General features: G+C 44.5%; 1 protein-coding gene across 1 annotated transcript in view; it reads right to left on the bottom strand.

Annotated features, from left to right (window-relative positions):
- Positions 1–12,663, bottom strand: part of FECH (ferrochelatase) — a 38,369-nt gene extending 25,706 nt beyond the window's left edge. Inside the window, exons 1-3 of the mRNA XM_082853432.1 lie at positions 12,548–12,663; positions 7,613–7,739; positions 1,509–1,628 (exon numbers count right to left, since the gene is read on the bottom strand). Of these exons, the coding sequence (XP_082709558.1) occupies positions 1,509–1,628; positions 7,613–7,739; positions 12,548–12,614 (314 nt within the window). The 5' untranslated portion in view covers positions 12,615–12,663. The remainder of the gene's footprint in view (positions 1–1,508; positions 1,629–7,612; positions 7,740–12,547) is intronic.
- Positions 12,664–20,643: the final 7,980 nt, after the last annotated feature.

Here is a 20,643-nt window from a genome sequence, read left to right as displayed (position 1 = left end):
GATTCAGGAGCTCAGACACCTGTGCAGAGCACCTGGCTGTGTGCTAGCTACTAACTTACCACCTCTGGATCCTGTACCTAATAGGAACTAGGACGTACCAGACATTAGGCAGCGTGCAGCCCTCTTATTTAAGAAAATGCATGTTAATCCTATGATATACTTGCCCACGTGAGCAAAGATGTATGCACAAGAATGTTCATTGTAACACTGAAAACAATCTAAGTGTCCGTCAGTGAGGCACTGGTTAGATAAATTAAGGTATGACCATACAATGCAATTCCATACAGTCATGAAAACAGAATGAGCCAGATCTATATAATCTGTTATGGAATAATCTCCAAGAAAAATTAAGTTTCAAAAAAAAAATAGCAAAGTGCCAAATGATGTACATAAGTACATTCACGTTTGTGTAAAAAAGGGGTGTGTGTGTGTGTGTGTGTGTGTGTGTGTATGTATATATACACCTGGATGTGCCTGGACTATTTCTGGACCTAACAGTGCTTACCTCTGGGGTGGGTAAGTGGGAGGCTGGAGTCCAAGGGGAAAGAAACACCTGCTTTTTACTATAAACAATTATTAACTATTTGCAATTTTTTATCGTATGCATATATAAATTTTTAAATTAAAAAACCCTATGCTTGGGCTTCCCTGGTGGCGCAGTGGTTGAGAGTCCACCTGCCGATGCAGGGGACGCGGATTCGTGCCCCGGTCCGGGAAGATCCCACATGCGTGGAGCAGCTAGGCCCGTGAGCCATGGCCGCTGAGCCTGCGCGTCCGGAGCCTGTGCTCCGCAACGGGAGACGCCACAACAGTGAGAGGCCCGCGGACCGCAAAAAAAAAAAAACCAAAAAACCCTATGCTGGGTGCTCTGTGATGACCTAGATGGGTGGGATAGGGGAGAGGGGTGGGAGGGAGGGAGGTCCAAGAGGGAGGGGATATGTGTATGCATATAGCTGACTCACTTCACTGTACAGCAGAAACTAACACAACATTGTAAAGCAATTATACTCCAATTTTTTTAAAAAGATATTGTGAAACTCAGTCATACACATCAAAATATACAGCAAATATCAATCATACCTCAAAAAAAAATAAAGAAAGAAAAGAGGGAGGAAAGAATGAAAGGAAGGGAAGAAGGACGGCAAGAACTCAATTCCACAGCACCAATGAATAATACTGAATAATACTCATTGCTTCCCTGAGTGTTAGTTAAGTACAAATACATCTTTATAGCTCCTTCAGCTGTGTCCAGACCGCTGCAATTTCCAGAGCTCTGGGAAGGAAACGGCCCAAGGGGAATCCTCGCTAACTTGCTTTCTCTATCCCCTACAATTCTTACATCATAGCCTTCTCATAACTAATAGAAAATAAGAATGCTGCTCTAGCACTACCAGATGTGCACTAAAACCGTTTATTTATTTATTTTTTAACTACAGAACTGAGATACATGGAAGGCAAAATGCACTGCACAGGTTATGGATAAGTATAGGCATTTACATGTATCTTACTTTTGAACAGGAAGTGTCATGAGGTCTCGATCCGAGAAGAGCCTCAGAAGGAAGTCGTGAACTTCTCCGACGGTTTCAGGGCCCCCCATGTTCAGCATTAATATTCCAGTTTTCGGCTTCCTACATAAATCAAAAGGCAACAATTGATTTGTAACACTTCTAGGGTAGAATTTTGTTTTTGCTAGCAAACTCTCATCTAATCTGTTCCATGCAAAGATGAAAAGCTACAGATCTCTTCACTGCCATCACAGTGAACACATGAGGCGTCCAGCTCTGCACAGTCCAAGGCCCCAGCTCAGACTCTGACCTTCACCGTCCCGCTCCATCCCTGTCCCTGGACTTTCCCTGGGCTCCAAAAATTCCTCTATTAAACTGTCAGCCCTGAACAAAGATCCCATTCTTTGGGGGCTGAGGGTCAAGGTGTAAACCTAAAATTGTCCTGAGGCTGAAACACTTGTTCATATGACTGCCTCGTGCCTACACAGGTTACCTGATCTCTCCAAGCTTAAGTTTCCTCATCTGTAAAATAGAGAGTCCACCAATTACCTCAAAAAGTTATTTTGAGAATTAAGTGCATAATGTACTTATTCAGCATAAGCTGCCACAAACAGTAGGTTCTATTCTACACAGAGGAGCCGTGGGTTTCCCTATAATTTTAAACCTCCCCAGTAAACTATCAGCCCTTATTTACTCCCTTCTCTTTAGTTAATTATTAAATTATTAATGGCTTAAATTATTTCTTGCTACTCTGCTTCCTTCTCCAGAGCCTGCCTTTACTCCTGCTCAGTGTCCCCTGCTGTGATAAACTACGTTTCTCACTTCACGCTCACCTCGCCATCCTTCATCTAAAACCCACTACTTAGGTAATTCCTGTAAAACACTGTTCTGAATTGTTCAGATTAGTCCCAGGCTAAAGAATCAACCACTGGATGAGCAAAAGGAAACAAAAAGAAAGTCATGCAGCTTCTGGGAAATTTTTTTTAAAAAGAACTATGCAAAAATGTAAACTTATAAAATCCACAGCTGCTCTGAGGCCTGCACCGCCGAAGTGAGCCAGGCCAGGATGAGTTCTCTATTCCTAAACCAGCCAGGGGGCAAGATGGAGCCAGAGCAGGACCAAGTGTCTCCCCTGAGCTTCGGGGAGCCACCAGAAGACCGTGACTCTGGTCGGAGCCACAAGGTCAAAGCCTGAGATGGGAGCGTGGAGAACTGCGGGCCTGTCTTTCCTCCTGTGACAGGAGTGAAAGAGGCTGCCGGTGGGGAAAAGAAAGGACAAGGAGTGTTTCTCCACTCATCCTTTTTTTTCTTTTTGCGCACTGTAAACATTTAGATATAATTCACATACCATAACACCTGCCATTTTAAACTGTACAATTTGGTGTTTTTTAATATATGCTCAAGGTTAGGCAACCATTACAGCTATCTAATTCCTAAACATTTTCCTTAGCCCCCAAAACCCCACTTATCCGTTACAGCCATTCCCCATTCTCCCTCTCCCTCACCCCTGGCAACCACTAATCTACTTTCTGGGCCTATGGATTTGCCTTTTAACAGAAATAGAGTCATAATATGTGGCCTTCTGTGTCTGGTTTCTTTCACTTAGCATAAACTTTGCAAGGTTCATCCATATTGTGGCATGAATCAGTACTTCCTTCCCTTTCGTGGCTGAATAATATTCCAGCGTGTGGGTATCCTCTCCACTCACTCTTGATGAAGCAGCCGAGGAACAAGCAGCCTGATGCTGATTTAAAACACCATTATTACACATGCCGAGGGTCTACTTTCTAAATCTCCTACGCCAAGACCACCTCTAGCTGATGCAGTGACTACAGCAATCCTGCTGAGATGGGTCTCGTTTGGAAGATTGCTCTTCAAGTGTTCTAAAGCTAATGATATCATGATGGCATTTTAATTGTAATTTTTAAAAAAAATGTTAATAATGTTTGGCAATAATTTTAGGCAACAGAGTGTGTCAAATTTATACAAGTAGAAACCATTTTCTTGATCAAACACAGTATAGGTGGATGAAGTAGAAATCTGAATTCTCAGCCTAAGTTTTCAAAATAAGAACCAATTTCTGGGGAAAGGGAAGTGCTGCATTACAATGAACTCAGGGATTTTCTAAGTTAGACCCCATTATATAGATTAAGCAAATTCACTTTTTTCACATCACTGTCTCAGGCCAGGGTTTCTTGACCTCAGCACTGCTGACATTGGGGGCTGGACAATCCTTTGTTGTGGGACTGTCTTGTGCTTTGTAGGAGGTTTAGTGGCAACCTTGCCTCTACTTACTAGATGGCAATAGCACACACCCTACCCCGGCTGTGACAACCAAAAATGTCTCCAGACATTGCCAAATATGTCCCGGGGACAAAAATGATCCCCCATCCCACCCTCTGCTCAGAACCACTGTGTTAGAGGAAAGGGGTTTAATCTCTTTTTACTAAACCAAGCAACCACATTGAAGTTGTTGTTCCGTAACTTTTCTACCCCCTCGGGCCAGAAGTCCTATCAATGAATTAACAAACTGGTGTTTTGTTTTCTTGATACCTGAAAATTCCAGATTCATTATATTGTGAAATTGTAATATTCCCTTAATCTTTCTACTTAGGCCACTGGTGTTCTGGGATTCTGTCTCTCACCCTCAAAAGCTGTGACTCACAATAAATTAAGTGCATTTTGCCATGGATTGCTGCCAGTTAACAGATTACTGGTTAAGAAACCCCATGCTAAGAGACTTACCTAAGCCACAGAGGGCATCAATGTGCAAACAGGATTTAGAACTGTTTTCCATCTATAACACCTGAGCTCAGAACAAGAGTGGCTTTAAATGGGATGTTACTCTACCCTGCAAACCCATGTTTTGCAAACCATGTTGATCTTATACATGAAAATACCTAAATACGCTTGCACTTAATTCAAAACTGTGTTGTGCATGACGAATGGCGCATTAGGAAGCCCTAGTCCAACATCCCTCTATTCCCGAATGTGAACTGCAAAGCTTTAGTCAAGGGTTGCTGTCTCTTCTCCCCTCCAGACACAGAACATCTGACACCAAAGTCTGAATGGTCAAGTTCCCCTTGTTTGAATGTAAAAGCGTGTACGGCAAACATATTGAAAGCTTCTCATTTGAAAAGGTTGCCACATTTTGCCATTTATATTCTTGCACTCTCAAAATATGAGGTTTTTCCTTTGAACTATTAATTGGACAAACCAAAACTTAAGCTCATCAATTAACAAAGGAACAGATTAATTCTATTCTACTATATATAGTCATCATCAAGATAAAAAACAAATCCCAGCTCTTCATTAAATCTCCAAGATGTAATTGGCCAGAGGATCTATGCTGCCTCTAGAACAGGGTTTGGCAAACTCCAGTCCATGGGTCAAATTTGCCCACACACCCCCTGCCTACTTTTGTAAATAAAGTTTTATTGGAACAGGGCTTCCCTGGTGGCTCAGTGGTTAAGAATCTGCCTGCCAATGCAGGGGACACGGGCTCGAGCCCTGGTCCGGGAAGATCCCACATGCCACGGGGCAACTAAGCCCGTGTTCCACAGCTACCGAGCCTGCGCTCTAGAGCCCATGAGCCACAACTGCTGAAGCCCGTGCACCTAGAGCCCATGCTCTGCAACAAGAGAAGCCACTGCAATGAGAAGCACACACATCGCAACGAAGAGTAGCCTCCGCTCGCTGCAATGAGAGAAAGCCCACACGCAGCAACAAAGACCCAACACAAACACAGCCAAAAATAAATAAATAAAATAAATTAATTTTTTTAAAAAACGTTTTATTGGAACAGAGTTCCAGTCATTTGTTTACATATCACCTGTGGCTGCTCTCACATTATGATGGGGGAGGTGAATAGCAGCAAACAAGACCAAATGGCCCACGAAGCCTGAAAACATGTACCACTCAGCCCTCTGAGGACAAATTTGTAGTGTAGCACTGTCTAGAGTAGTCTGAGCACTAAGCAGCACGAGGCCTTCATCATATCTGGCATCAGAATGACTCACAAAGACACTCACCACTTCAGCATCTCTAATTTTTGTTTGTTTGTTTGTTTTTGTTTTTGCGGTATGCAGGCCTCTCATTGCTGTGGCCTCTCCCGTTGCGGAGCAAAGGCTCCGGATGCGCAGGCTCAGCGGCCATGGCTCACGGGCCCAGCCGCTCCGCGGCATGTGGGATCCTCCCGGACCAGGACACGAACCCATGTCCCCTGCACCGGAAGGCAAAATCCCAACCACTGCGCCACCAGGGAAGCCCCATCATCTCTAATATTTAAAACCCAGAAATAACCTATGTGCCGCATAACATGAGATTGGATAAATAAATTAAGATTTAATAAAATACTCTTAGGCTATAAAAATTATGTAGACTTTTTACAGTTATGTGGTAGACATTAAATAAAAAGAGGAAGTTATAAAAATAATATATGTAGTATTATCACATTATGATAAATATATACTGAGTAAATATTAATAGATACAGTTATAGAGACAAAATACTGGGTGGTGAGATTATCAGTGATTTTTTTTCCTGTCTGTATTTTCTAAAACGAACCGATTTCTTTTGTATAAATATGATATAAAGTTACTTACTAGAATTTGGGAGTCTTTTTAGATTTTTATTCAATTTTAGTAATTTAATCTTAAGGCGATTTATTTATTTATTTATTTATTTATTTTTGCGGTACGCGGGCCTCTCACTGCTGTGGCCTCTCCCGTTGCACAGCACAGGCTCTGGACACGTAGGCTCAGCGGCCATGGCTCACGGGCCCAGCCACTCCACAGCATGCGGGATCTTCCCAGACCAGGGCATGAACCCATGTCCCCTGCATCGGCAGGCGGACTCTCAACCACTGCGCCACCAGGGAAGCCCTTAAGGCAATTTATGTTGTTGACTTTTGCCACCAGGATAACATAGTAATGAAATAATTTTTCTCCCAGGGTTCCACGTCCAATCAGTTCTTCAGTTTACATCAAATACTTACCCCAAACCCTAAATACTTAAAGCACTTTGTACTATGGCTGAGGTGAGAAAAGAGGGGCCGTGGGGGGCAAGGAGGAGTGGCGTCCTGCTGGGCATGCCCCCAGGATGGAGACAGTGTCTGTGCTTCCTGTCTCCCTTCCCACCTGTGGTTTTTCAGGAGGCCGGAGAGTCGAAAGGAGATGATTTGGGACCCCACCCTACTGCCCTATCCCCAACAAACCTCAGTTCACTAAGTGCTCCATCATCATACCCAGGATCACACAATTAAAAGTAACAAACACAAAATATGACTATTTTCAAAGCTGTAAAGCCCCCTGTGGAACATCTGGTCTACCAGAAAGGTCAAGGCGTTAATAGTTCACGGCTACTTTCTCTCTGCCCAGTGTTAAAGTGCATTACTCCTATCTGTGTACTCATCTAAAAAGCGACCTTTGCAGTCTTCTGTTGCCTCTGTACCAGAGGAAGACTTGAAAACAGCTGTGGCCTCTGATATTGAAGAGGACACCCAGTAGCAACGCCATGCCTGCTGACGTCCACCCGCAAACAGCAGAGGTGAGGTAGGGAACGTACTTTGTTTCTTTAATAAACTGTAAATCACATTATGGCATTTACAATAATATTCACTGCCTTAACAGTTTACTACAGAAATTCTTGGTGGATTCGTGATTCCTTTTCCTGCACAGGAGATGTATTTCATAAGTATAATCATGTTAGGTTCATAAACATATTTCCAGCATACACATAATTTCTGTTATGGGACATATTCCAAAACTAAATTCCCACACGATTTGCAGATTGTTTGTACTCAACTCTGTGTCCTTTAACAAAAGCCCTGTGGGATTTTTATTTGTCAACCAGACCTCAATAAAGCTGGGGAAAAAAATTTTAACAGAAAACGTAAAAAATCTATCAAAATTCAAAAACACTTTTAAAGCCTTAATTGGGGGTGCAATCTATAAGTTTAACAGCTATTGAAAGCAAGCCAGGAAAATAACATACCACTCCTTACATGCTGGGTTTTCCCAACACCTCTTCTCCTAGGTAGCTGGTATCCACCGGTGTTTGCGTCAAGAAAGAGAAATCCTTATTAGTACCTAAAATTAGACTCGTACCTGTTCCCCGGCTGGACTTGAGGTCTGGGGCTTCTGGCACGTTGGGCTGTTTCTGTGGCAGCTGCTGCTGTGGCTGCACTCGACTGGCACCTCCGTGGCTGACAGGCCCTTGAGCCACCATATACCACTGTGACAAAAGTAAAGTGGCAGCATGAAATCTAGCTGGAAAGTAATTGCTTTTGAAGAGGTCCTCAGAGCATAATTCCTGGATCTAAAATTTAATAGAGATGCTACAGCAGAGGTGATTTCCCCAGCATTTCACTGCAGGCGGGTGAAGGCTCTTAAGACCTCTCTGAGGGGGTGGGATGGCGTCCCCTAGGATGGCTTACAGGACTTGCATGGAGGCTTTTTAGAAGCCACACACACCTCCTCTCACTGCCTTGGCCGCCGCCTTTGATATGATCCCTCATGAGATCATGCATGTTATGACGGCAGCATACTGCTCATATGAAAGGTGAGGAGCCTGCAGAAAAGGTTAAGAAACACTGATTTAAGGAGTGGAAACTGGGCCTGTTTTCCACCACTTGCACAGATCTCATGTCTGCCTCCTAGCCTTCTCCAATATAGTACCAGAACTAAGAACCCCAGAATTGCCCTTGGACTCTGACAAGGGCCGGGGGACGGAGGTGCTCTGCTTTCAAGGGCCGATTCTGGTCCACCTCCTTCTGCACCCTGCCCCATGGGGTATGCCATCTGCATGGCCAAGGATTCATGGACCCCCAGAGTCCATGCCCCCCACTCCTGACCAGGCTCCCAGGACCCAGGACCTCAGAATTCCATGCCCCCAAAGCTCCACTTCCAGGGTCTGGCGCAGGCCTCTTTCCTGCATCCATCCTCCTGACGGCAGATCGCACCATCAGTATAAGCAATTCTTGATCTGAAGGGTAGCCAACTGGTGGCTGTTCATAGGGTCAAGAATGGAGCTTGAACATACATACACACTGGAGTATGCACAAGACTCTTCACCATGCCGGGCAGGCCAGGAGTGGGAAGAGAAGCAGGGAAGTCTGCCCGCCCGAGGCAACTTTCTCAAGGCCGCGGCATTTCTGCAGGAACTGTGAAGAGTTCAAGAGTTCACCCTTCCAGGCCGCTAGCAAGGTCTACTTGTCAGCACAGCAGAACAGAACATAATTCACAGTCTGTTAGCTTGCTGTATACGGGTCTTGTCCTGGGCACCACAAAGTTAGTTGTGGGCCTGGAGAGCCTATCTGGATCGAGGAGTCCACGGGCCATACCCAGTTATAGCATGAAGGGTACTCATCCTTAAACAACACAGAGTGAAATTAAACTGAAACCACACAGTAGGTACTCAAGATGGCAAAATGCAGGACAGTAGTTACTACCATGCCCCGCAGTATACACACAACCTCCCTTCCCCAGTCTCAAACCAGCGGGTCTGAAACCAGCCTGAGATCAGTCTCCTCCTACCCACCTCCTACTTACGAGTCAAAGGTGTTCTGGTGAGGAACCCGGGCTGTGGACCAACGGACCCGACTCTGAATCCAGTTCTGCCACTTACTAGTAATGTCACTGGGGCTGGGTTATAATCTTTCTGAGCCTTAGTTTCCCCAGCTGTAAAATGGTGAAACCCTGTTATCTGCATCCGTGTAAAGATTACAGCAGATAAGGCCAGTGCAGCACTCTTCACAGGACCTGCCTCATATATTGGTACCAGTATTCTTTTCCTTGGTAAGTGTCTAGAGCATAGGGACTACACCTTCTCTGATTTTTTTTCTTTTTTTTTTTTTTTATCACCTAGCAGGTTTATAAAATATAGAATGATATTTCCGGGCCACTTAGATTTCCAACTATCCAGATTGTGCACATTCCCAACAGAGCCAATTACGTGAGCTTGAGCTGAAAAATCCTTATTAACTCAAAGCAGAAGTGCAAAGATTGACATAAAGAACTTCAATTCCGCTCACATGAAGTCTCAAACCAACTCACATCTCCTTATTTCAGACAAGTTCAATTCTGAACTGCACGATGAGATTTAACCAGGTTCTCAATCAAGCTGCGATGTCTGCAATTCCTTATATAAATGAGGTTATATCAGATTCCATGGGGTATCAGAATAGAACTTTGGCATTACATAATTTGACTGCTGGTAATATAATAAGATTTCCTCCTGCAAACTTTAAAAGGGGGTGGGGTAGGGGTGGGGAATAAGGATGAGACTAGAGTCTCCAACCAGTACATTAGCATTGCTTAGTACAGTTTGGGAGCTGGTAGGTTTTCAAGCTGCCGAAAACTATTGCCATGCCCCCTACTTACAAAATTCTCTTCTCTGAGGTTAAATAAATTCTCAAAGAAGGTGATGCTAATGATGGATCCTTTCTGCTCAGGACATAGGGTTAACACACCCACCTCTCAAGGACTTCTCTAAAACACTCCTCTCCCTTGATGATCTGAAGACTCCAGAAAAACAGAGTATCTCCTACCAAATGATTAGTACTAATCTAGCTAAAGGAGTTTAAAGTAATTTTCAAAGAACCAAATGAGACTCCTGAATGCACTCAGCTCACAGCTTAAGAGAAATTCAAAGGCACAGGCAGCATCGTGTGGTGTAGTGTGTGTTCTGGAGCTAGAGAGATCTGAGCAGAAATTCCAGATGGGACCAAACAAGCTGTGTGACAGTAATTGGGCAACTCACTGAGCTACTCAAAGCCTCACTTTTCTCATCTGTAAAACAGTGATAAGGCCAAACTTGCAGGGCTGTTGTAAAGATTAGGAAAATTTTTAAAAATCTATGTCCAGCCCCAAGAACAGTGTCTGGCACAATGCATGAAGTAAGAACACTCAATACTAAGGATCTGCCCACTTATGAACTAAGACCAGGTAACTCTAACCCTACTCTTGGCATGGACAACTGGTCTACCTCTGGAAGGCCTACAAACAATAAAAGCTATAAAACCAAGGGATATGCAGAAAAGATGATGTAAGAAAACAAAACTTCATTAATTCCTGGACACACCCAATAGGTGAATCATTCAAAAGTATACCTGTGACTTAAGAAGTTCATGGGTATCAAGTGATTCTCCAAAACTATTATTTAATATTTTGGATGCTTGGGGGTGGTATGTGGGAGGGTAGAAAACAAGATACACAAGTACCTAATGCAGCCCTTTTCTATCACACAGCAGATGAAGATTATTTCAAAAGGTCCTTATAAACGTGAGTATCATTTTAAAAATTAACGGAAATAAGGTTCTGTATTGTAACTATTAATAAACACTTGGTGAGGGGAGGCTTTAAGAAAAAAATTGTTATTTTTCTAGTATGGAGCCAGAATGTTTTCATGTATTAATTTAAACATTGATATTCTTTTTTATTATTCTAGATTTGATTTTTCCAATTACAAAAGACATATATGCCTAACGTAAAAAATCTGGAAAGAAAATGTCACAAAGAAACAATAATTCTTTATTCTATTAACTTTCTAAAATATACATATATACTATATACATATATACTAGGGAGTTTCTTATTAATTCTGTACTATGCTAAAAACATAGAGTGTAAAACTTTGCTTTTCTACTTTGAGAATTCATTTTGAGAAATACTACTCAATTTTTTCTAACCCAGATGTTAATCCCTTCATATAAACAAGATAAAGTATTATAACTACATCTAAAATCAGAGTCTGTAATTCAATTGAACTTCAAATCTACTTCTGCTGTGGTTTCTGAATCCTTCCACTTGGTTACTTATAACCTGGACAACAAAGCATTTAAAGTTTCTCATATTGTTCTATGACCTCAACTCTAGAGCCTGTCAGACTTTCTTTGCCACAGGAAGGGTCAGTGAAAGAAAAGACTAATTTGATACTTCTTTCAGCCCCGTTACTGGCACTGTGCTTCCTTTTCTTAAAAGATAATGTCTTTCGTCTCCCACTGCCCTTAGTGACCTGATTGTCATTGGACACTGGGTCCTTATTATTTTTCCAACAAAGGCACCTGTAATAAGATATGGAGGTTCAGAGTGGACTCTCCACTCCTTTTCAGTAGGTGACAGATTGATGAATTAGGGAACTTCTTAGAAAAATAAGTCAGGTCTGTGTCCAGTCATCATTCAAATATACAAATTAAGCATCTTAGTAGGTGGCAGCCTTTTACATAATAATAACTGAACATTTTGAGGTTATCTATGTATCTACTGTGTGCCAGGGACTGTGCTACAGGCTTTACCTGTATCCTGCTAATCTTCACGGCAAGCCTATGAGGGAGCCTCACTCAGGGGGGTCACAGGAATGCTGCAGAGCTAGTGACCCAGCCAGGTTGTGTCTGAACCAGAGTCCCGTCCGCTCATCCTGTGGACACAACCTACATTCACGTCTGTATCAGAAAAGTGTGAGGTTGTCCATGGGTCTTATTTCTTCTCCAAATATCTCTAGAAAATACTAGCCTGAGCTGCCCCGCGGTGGGTCCTGCTGCCAAGGACAAGTGAGCACCGGGTGACGCCAGGGGCCAGGGCAGCAGTGGGCACAGTGTGACCTCCACCACCAGAGAGGGAACCCCAGGGTAGATGCCCATGGTGATGAGGATAATGATACCAACGGTACTGTCTCTGTGGCAGGCCCTTAACACACTCTGCCTCCCGAAATCACAACAATCCTGCGACTATCATTATTCTTATTTTACAGATAAGAACTAAGGCTCTTAGAAATTCAGCCACTGCTCACGGCCACCCAGCTGACCGATGTGACTCCGGGACCCCTCCCCGCGGCCTCTCAGGGTCCTCGGGGGACCCACGTAACCCACTCTCGCCCCTCCCAGTGGAGCGCCCCTTTCCGGATCCTTTCTCCGCCCCTCGCCCCGCCGCGGGCAGCTTCCTGCGCAGCCCGCCGCCGCTCCTTGGAAGTTCCCAGGCCCGGGGACCCCGGCGCCAGCTGCCCGCTGTCCCCGCCTCGGCGGCGGCCGCGACAGCCCCACTTACGCCGATCGCGGAGCAGGACGCCCGCAGATCGCAGGGCCGCAGCCATGTTTGTGCTGACTAAAACCATTCCCGGGGCAGCCTCGGCCCGGGACCTGGGTTCCTCCCGCTGCAGCACACCCAGGCGCGGGCCCCACCAACGACTAGCAGCAGACCTCAACACCCACCACCCACGCCTCCTTATCAGGCGCGGCCACTCCCTGCGCCCAGGCTGTGCGCCCGCTCATTGGTGCCGGGCAGGGGCGGGGCTTCAGGGGCGGGGCCAGGTGAAGACACGCCCCTCCCCGGGAGCCCGCCCTGCAGCAGCGAGGTCCCCAGGGTAAGAAAGGGTCCCAGGCTGTGCAACTGGCACCTTCCACCCAAACCACCAAAAATCCGTGCGGGTCGCCCTGAACGAACGCCCTGGTTGCATGCGCCCACCTGACCAAGGCAGGAACTGCAGCCATGACAACGCAAAGAACTTTCTTCACATTTCCACTACTATCACTTACATATGACAATGCTTTTGCCTCAATCCTCCAGTTTTGTGGCCTAGTTACAGCACAACTGTACCGACCCTGTTTTATTTTGCTTTGTTTTCAGAATGAGAAAAGGAATTATTTTATATCAGACACTCATGACATACTTGTTAAGTTCCTCTGTAGTATCTCTATGCAGCAGAGTTTCACAGCTGGGACCAGAAAGCAAACATTAGGCTGCTAACGTGATAGCATTAGGAAAAGTGAAGGCCAGTCCGGCAAACACATTTTTTGGTGGGCTGGTACGGTGAGGTCTGTCAGTATCACGTCTGTGCACCTTCGCAGGGTGACTGCCTGGCCCCAATCCCGCGCACAGAACAGGTGCCCCCCGCATTTCTAGCCCTTGCTGCATTCCCACACCTCTGCCCGCCCACCTGGCCCTAATGCTCAGTGCGTCTCGAAGTACAAGACCAACCTTTGGAATAGAAAGGTGTCAGGCACCATTCTTTCATTCACTGAACAAGTATTGAGCACCTACTGTGTGCACTGGGGAAACAGCAGTGAACAGAGCAGACAAGGGGCTTACATAGGGATTAGGGGAGAGACAGAAAATAATCACAATATGTAGTATTTAGGGTGATGATGAGTGTTAGAAAGAATGAAGCTATGTAAGGGAGATGAGGGAGGGGAGGCTAGTGCAATTTGAAATAGATGGGTCAGAGAAGACCTCACTGACATTTGGGCAAAGACCTGAGGAAGTAAGGGGGCAAGCCACGTGGAACATTCCAGGAAAATGGAGTCTAGATTGAGTGCAAAACCAGTTTTCTGTAGCTAAAATGTATGCTCTTGATTGAATTCGTTTATTTATTATTAAAGTGGGTCCTCTTTCTGGTTTTCAGCTTGGTATAAAATGTCAGCTTAAGTGGATTGCCTTTCATATTATCTACACGATCTTCAAATCAGGCAAGAGGTGTCCCCTGAGAAACAGACAGTAAAACTTGCTCCTCGTATCAACTGCTTTCCTATACATTTTGCTAGCTCTCCATTCTCAGAATGAAAATTACATTAGTTTAATTTGCCCTTTGAAGAGGTGATCTTTATAGATAATATACTCCTCTACCTAAAGCCTAAACCCATTGCTTTTAAATCAACCACACAAAACGTCTTTACAGTTTGAAATGCTGTGCTGGAAAAAGTGTCGACAAGGCCAGAGAAGTAGAAAAAGCCCAGGGTTTTTAAGGACCGAGCTGTGTGGGCTCTTCTCGGCTCGGGAGCCTCAGGATAAGTCACCCTTCCATCCCGGGTGCTGTACCGCTCCTGCTAAGTGGAGATAGCAGGGGTCTTCTGGTCCCTCCCAGGGAAATGCTGATGATTAGTGACAAGGCATATAGGTGCCAAATCTCATGTAATCAACGTTGGGGCAAGTTAAATTTGTATCTGGCCAGAAAAAAAAGGAACTAACAAACCATGTTTTATTAACTATATCAACATAATACCATTTTAAAACATGAATCAGCACCATTTCATTCATTTTCCTTTTACTGACTCTTAAAAAACTCATTCAAAATTATACTCATGTATAACACCTCCCGACACACATATTAAGACTCATAGGTTACAAATGGAAACAGAACTTCATTATTTTTCCCCAAAGAGCTCTTCAGGACATTTGTTATTTCTAATCTATGGCTTATTTCTTACAAAAAGCATCAAATACAACAGCTTTTCAGTGAGTAAATTTTTATGTTCTTTTGAAGTGAAAACAGATAAAATATGCTTTATATGGGTCCTTTTCAAAACTGATAGGAAAACACAGCCCTTAAATCAGAAGATGTGAATTCTAAATACGGGTTTTACTAAGAAATCCAGAGAGCCCTTGAAAGGCTAAAGAAATTTATAAAACTATATGAGATTTATATATATATGTATATATACACATATGTATGTGTATATAAATGCATTTTTTTCTGGCCTAAATATCTGTACCAAAATTATAACCACTTCCCTTAACAAACAGAAAGCACATTCTCTGGGCCAACTCAGATAAGCAGCACTCCCACCACCCGGGAGAGGGTTTGCCTGAGCTCTGGTGACTTAATTAGTGAAGAAAGCATTCTCTTCTCACAGACAGCACTCAGAATCCAGCCTGTGATCCTAAATAAAATGAATTTGTTGGTTTCAGCTCAATGCTTCAGGAAAGGGGTGGGGGGAGATCCCCTAATTCATTATTTGCCATGATTGGCACCTCTGAGCTACACAAACTAAATTTAGATTACTCAATTCTGTCTCCTTAATCAGAACAACAGGGCGAGGATGGGGGCTTTCAGTGCAAGAGACACAGTGGCTGGGTGAAGCAGACAAATGGTGAGCTCTGATGATTACTCAGAGAAACCTGACGGATTGTCCCCACAACTGTTTTAGGCAAAGAGGCCACCAAATGCAGGCCAATGCGATGTGCATTTTGACTGCCACTCTTAACCATGCAGACCCTTAAGCCCACTAGTGATGATGGGTTTATTAGTTCATGTGCACATATTTTCTGAGAGTCTACTATGAGCAAAGCGTTATATCGGATACTGGGAAGGATAAAAAAATAAACTGTATTCTCAAGTAGCTCATTCATTTATGAAACAAATATGTATGGAGGGCATGCCTAGGTCAGGCACGTGGTGGGCACTGAGCATTACAGCAATGAATTGGACTATCTCTACTTTCATGCAACTTACATTCTAGAAGGCAAGGCAGACAATAAACAAAAGATCCATACCATAAGGTTAGCTGTGACTAGGAACCATGAAGAAAAATAATAAATGAGGCAAAGGAATGGAGAGAGGCAGGAAATGTTAGTTTCGGGGGTGCAGTGGGACAGGGCCTCTCCGCAAATGTGCCAGTTGAACAGGGGCCTGTGGAGGGTGAGGGAGGTTCTCTGTGGAAGGGCTTTGCAAGCAGAGGGATCAGAAAGTGCTGGAACACATTTGAGGCTTGTATTAGTTCCCTGGGGCTGCTGGAACAAAATACCACAAACCAGGCTGCTTAAAACAACAGAAATGGGGGCTTTCCTGGTGGCGCAGTGGTTGAGAGTCCGCCTGCTGATGCAGGGGACACGGGTTCGTGCCCCAGTCCGGGAAGATCCCACATGCTACGGAGCGGCTGGGCCCGTGAGCCATGGCCGCTGAGCCTGTGTGTCCGGAACCTGTGCTCTGCAATGGGAGAGGCCACAACAGTGAGAGGCCCGCATACTGAAAAAAATAAGAAATGTATTGTCTTCCAGTTCTGAGGCTGGAAGTCCAAGTCAGTGTCAACAGGGCCATGCTCCCTCAGCAGTCTGTCGGGGAGAATCCTTTCCTGCCTCTTCCTAGCTTCTGGCAGTGGCCAGCAACCCTTGGCTTTCCTTGCCTTGTAGCATCACTCCGATCTCTGCCTCTGTGGTCATGTAGCCTTCTCCCTGTGTGTCTCTTTTCCCATAACCATCTTCCCTTCTAGAAGGACACCAGTCGTATTGGATTAAGAGCTCACCCTATTGACCTCATCAGAACTTGGTTACATCTGCAAAGACCCTACTGGTAAATAAGATAACGTTTCCAAGTACCAGAGGGGAGGATTTCAACATATCGGGTTTTTTTTTGAGGGAGAGGGACACAGTTCACCCCATAACAAGGCCTTGAGGGACAGTAAAGAGACTGCGTGTCTTGAGCAGAGTGTGTGGGGTGGAGGGGAAGGAGTTTCGGCCTATTAGGTGATGAAAGACTTCATCTTATCAAGTGATCTCCCTCTAACAGAACGATCCATGCTTACGGTTCAAAAGGTTCACTTTGCCTGCGGTGTAGAGAGAAAACTGGAGCTCTTGCGCCAGTATTAAGACACGTACCACATGACTAAATAATTTCATTTTCTCCTAAGGGTTCTAATTCTTTTTGAGATCATATTGGGCAAGAGTGTTTTTCTCCAGCGAGGTCTCTGCCCCCGGGGTGGTGGGAGGGTCCCTCCAGAGCATTTCTGGTCTGCCTCTGCCAGGATTGCAGGGTCCCACCAGGCTTAGATGGGGTTTCTGTACACTTCTTGGCTTCGTAGTGCTGCCCCTTGCAGATACATTCAAACCAGGAAAGCTGACTTTTTCCAGGAAGCTTTCATTCCCTGTCCAGAGCCCTGGGCAGGTGGCAGTCTTCCATGTCCTTCTCTGGCTACAGGGCCAGTTTTCTAGATTTCACAGAAGGGCCAGCCCCCCAAGTCTCTGTTTCATGCAGAGAGGGGTCTAGCCCTTGGTCCACTTTCCTGTCTGGGTGTAGGGTGGGCACTGTAGGAGCTGTGTACATGATGTGCTCACTTTGTGAAAATTAGTAGTGTTGCACACTTATGATGTGTGCCCTTTTTTGTACGAATAGTATACTTTAGTATAACTTTTTTTTTTTTTTTTTTGGCGGTACGCGGGCCTCTCACTGCTGTGGCCTCTCCCGTTGCGGAGCACAGGCTCCAGACGCACAGGCTCAGCGGCCATGGCTCACGGGCCCAGCTGCTCCGCAGCATGTGGGATCTTCCCGGACCGGGGCACAAACCCATGTCCCCTGCATCGGCAGGCGGACTCTCAACCACTGTGCCACCAGGGAATCCCTAGTATAACTTTTAAAAATACCCCCGAGTGCCTTTATCTGGGTTCAATTCTCCCTCTAACTCCCATACCCAACCTAACAGCTCTGGTTTAGAGACCCTCTCTACTCCCTCCTCTCCAATTCTGATGCCTAGAGGAGTTCCTTTCACTCAGCTAAGAGGAGGGTCTGTGTGGAATTATTATATTTATCCGGTAGAGTTACCTGTTTATAGTGGGAGAGGAAGAGGTGAGCAGAAGTTTCCCTGATAAAAATGAGTGGTGATTTCAGGCTGAGAGGATGCAGGGATGCTTTTTCATCAGGGTGGTATAGAATTTACAAGAAAAGTAGGCTTGTTGTATATTGAATGTGAGGGGACACTCTGAAGGCAGAAGAGCACACGATTACCAAGAGCAAGATGTTCACTTGGCCACCGCACAGCATCTGGAAAGGATTCAGAGATAAGCATGGTGAGAGAAGGCTGAGGACCGAGCCTGAATGTGCTGAGAAATTGGACCTTTGTTGGTAGGTGAACGGGAGTCATGCATGGTCATGACAGTCATGCAGAAGAGTAGCCTGTGCTCTGAGGAAAAGGATTGAGTAAGCAGGGTCCAGGGTATAAGAGAGGAGAGACAGGGAGAACAAATAGAAGACAGTGGCCACTGTTCACAAAAGAGGTGTTGAGGGGCGTGGCCATGGAAAGTGAAGACAGAAATAGGCAAGTAATGGCACACTGGAGATTAGAGGGAGGGCAGAATCGGGTAATTCAAGTTCTTCAGCAGTAGTGAGACCAAAAAAGAGAACTACATTAGTCAGCAGGACAGCTGGTTTGAGGCAAAGATGAATGCACTTTTTTATATCTGTTGTTTTCATATTGTCTTTGTTTTTGCCTGAGTATGTTTTACATTGCAAGAAGGACAAACAGGTACAGCCATCCAACAGAAAGTTGTAGTGGTCATCTACATAGAAATAAGGATTGAAACCGACCATTCATTCAACCATTCATTTTTTAAAAATAAATTTGTTTATTTATTTGTTTATTTATTTATTTATTTTTGGCTGCGTTGGGTCTTCGTTGCTGCGCACAGGTTTTCTCTAGTTGCAGCGAGTGGGGGCTACTCTTCGTTGTGGTATGCGGGCTTCTCATTGCGGTGGCTTCTCTTGTTGCAGAGCATGGGCTCTAGGCACATGGGCTTCAGTAGTTGTGGCTCGCGGGCTCAGTAGTTGTGGCTTGTGGGCTCTACAGTGCAGGCTCAGTAGTTGTGGTGCACAGGCTCAGTTGCTCCACAACATGTGGGATCTTCCAGGACCAGGGCTCAAACCCGTGTCCCCTGCATTGGCAGGCCGATTCTTAACCACTACACCACGAGGGAAGCCCTAATCATTAATTCGTTTTACAAAACAATTTACAGAAAATTCATCACTCTCTTTGCTAATTTATCCTTCCTAATAGCTAACAGTAATTGAATATTTATTCTCTTTCACCTATGTCCACTCCCTTTTGATTTATCTTCAAATACAGAGGGAAGATCTCTGGGTAAAAATGGGGGCTTGAACACATGGATGTAATTTCACTCCGACCCCCAAACCCCACTAAAATGTCAAGAGAGGTTTTGTTGTTGTTGACAGTGATGGTGTGTTTTGTTTGTTTTCAAGCACAAACCTAAAATGATGGGGAAAAAAGAAAAAGGAATGACGGCAACAAATTTGGGGAGCTGGAAGGCAGATGGATAAATGGTTCATGATTTAGCAAACTCAAAAAACCCTGAATCTTAAAATGGCCATCCTAAGACAAGAACCATCCGGATTTACATGACAGAATCCCTAGGAGGTTCCAGACTGGCAGCAGCGGGTAGCCCTGGAAGTGGGGACGAAAGGGACAGATGCTACATTGAGATAGATTTGGGGAACTAGACTTACCGAAGTTGTGGACACATAGCCCTCTTCACCCCTTTCCCCCCACAGGAGGTGGGAAGAGTCTGGAATCCAACCGGCCCAAGAGGAAAGATCTAAGGATGTTGACATCTGGAATCCAACCGGCCCAAGAGGAAAGATCTAAGGATGATGACATCAGGGATTCCCATACTCAACATACTCAACAGTTCAGGCAGCTCACCCTACAGGAGGGCTCACATCTCCTCCCACACACTTCAAAAGCATTTTATCTGCTATTTGGAATTCTCAGCAGAAAACCAAGTATCACCTCACATCTGAAAAAAGCCTCTAAGAAGAAAGACAGAGACCCAAGCAAACAGAAGAAAACATACAGGAAGAAGAAAGCTTGAGTAAAAGACCATAAAGATGGAACTTTCTGAGGTCAGAATAAAAAATTTTTAAAATTTTACTATGCTAACAGAGATGAAAAATCCAATAGAAGGACTGGGGAAAAGTTGAGGAAAGCTCTCAGAAAGTAGCAAGCAAAAAAAAAAAAAAAAAAAGATAAAAGGAGGTCTACTATCTGAATAATAGCAGTTGTAGAAAGAAAGAAAAACAAACAAAAGAGGGGACACACAAAAAAAACAGTTTAAGAAAGTTTTCACAACTGAAGGCCCTGACTTTCTGAATTTAAAGAGCCTACCAACTGCCCAACAGAATGAACAGTCCCAAGGAATATCTTATTTCAGAACATGGGGCAAGCTTCCAGAATAGACAGGTCATATGTAAAGGACCATGTATGACAATGTTTGGGAATCCTCCATAGCAACATTGGAAGCTAGAATGGTAACACTGGAAGCCAGGGTTTCAAAATTCTGAGGGAAAAATGCTTTTTAACCCACAATTTTATATAGAGACTATGGTTTAAATGTGAAGATAGATTAAAAACATTTTTTAGATAGGCAAGTTCTCAGTGAATTGACATTCCATGCACCCTTTCTCAGGAAATTACTGGAGGATGTGCTCCACCAAAAAGAGGAAGTAAACCAAGAAACAGGGAAACATGGGATACAGAAAACAGGCTGTCCATAGAGGAGAAAGGTGAAGGGGATACCTGGAATGACAGCGAAAGAAGATCCCAGGATGACAGCTATGTTTCAAGATGGGAGTGTGGCTGGTTCAC

Source organism: Leucopleurus acutus, assembly GCF_964270905.1.
Source record: "Leucopleurus acutus genome assembly, chromosome: 13".
NCBI classification, from domain to species: domain Eukaryota; kingdom Metazoa; phylum Chordata; class Mammalia; order Artiodactyla; family Delphinidae; genus Leucopleurus; species Leucopleurus acutus.
The sequence above is the reverse complement of the archived record's forward strand: the minus strand, read 5'-3'. Positions and strand labels throughout refer to the sequence as shown.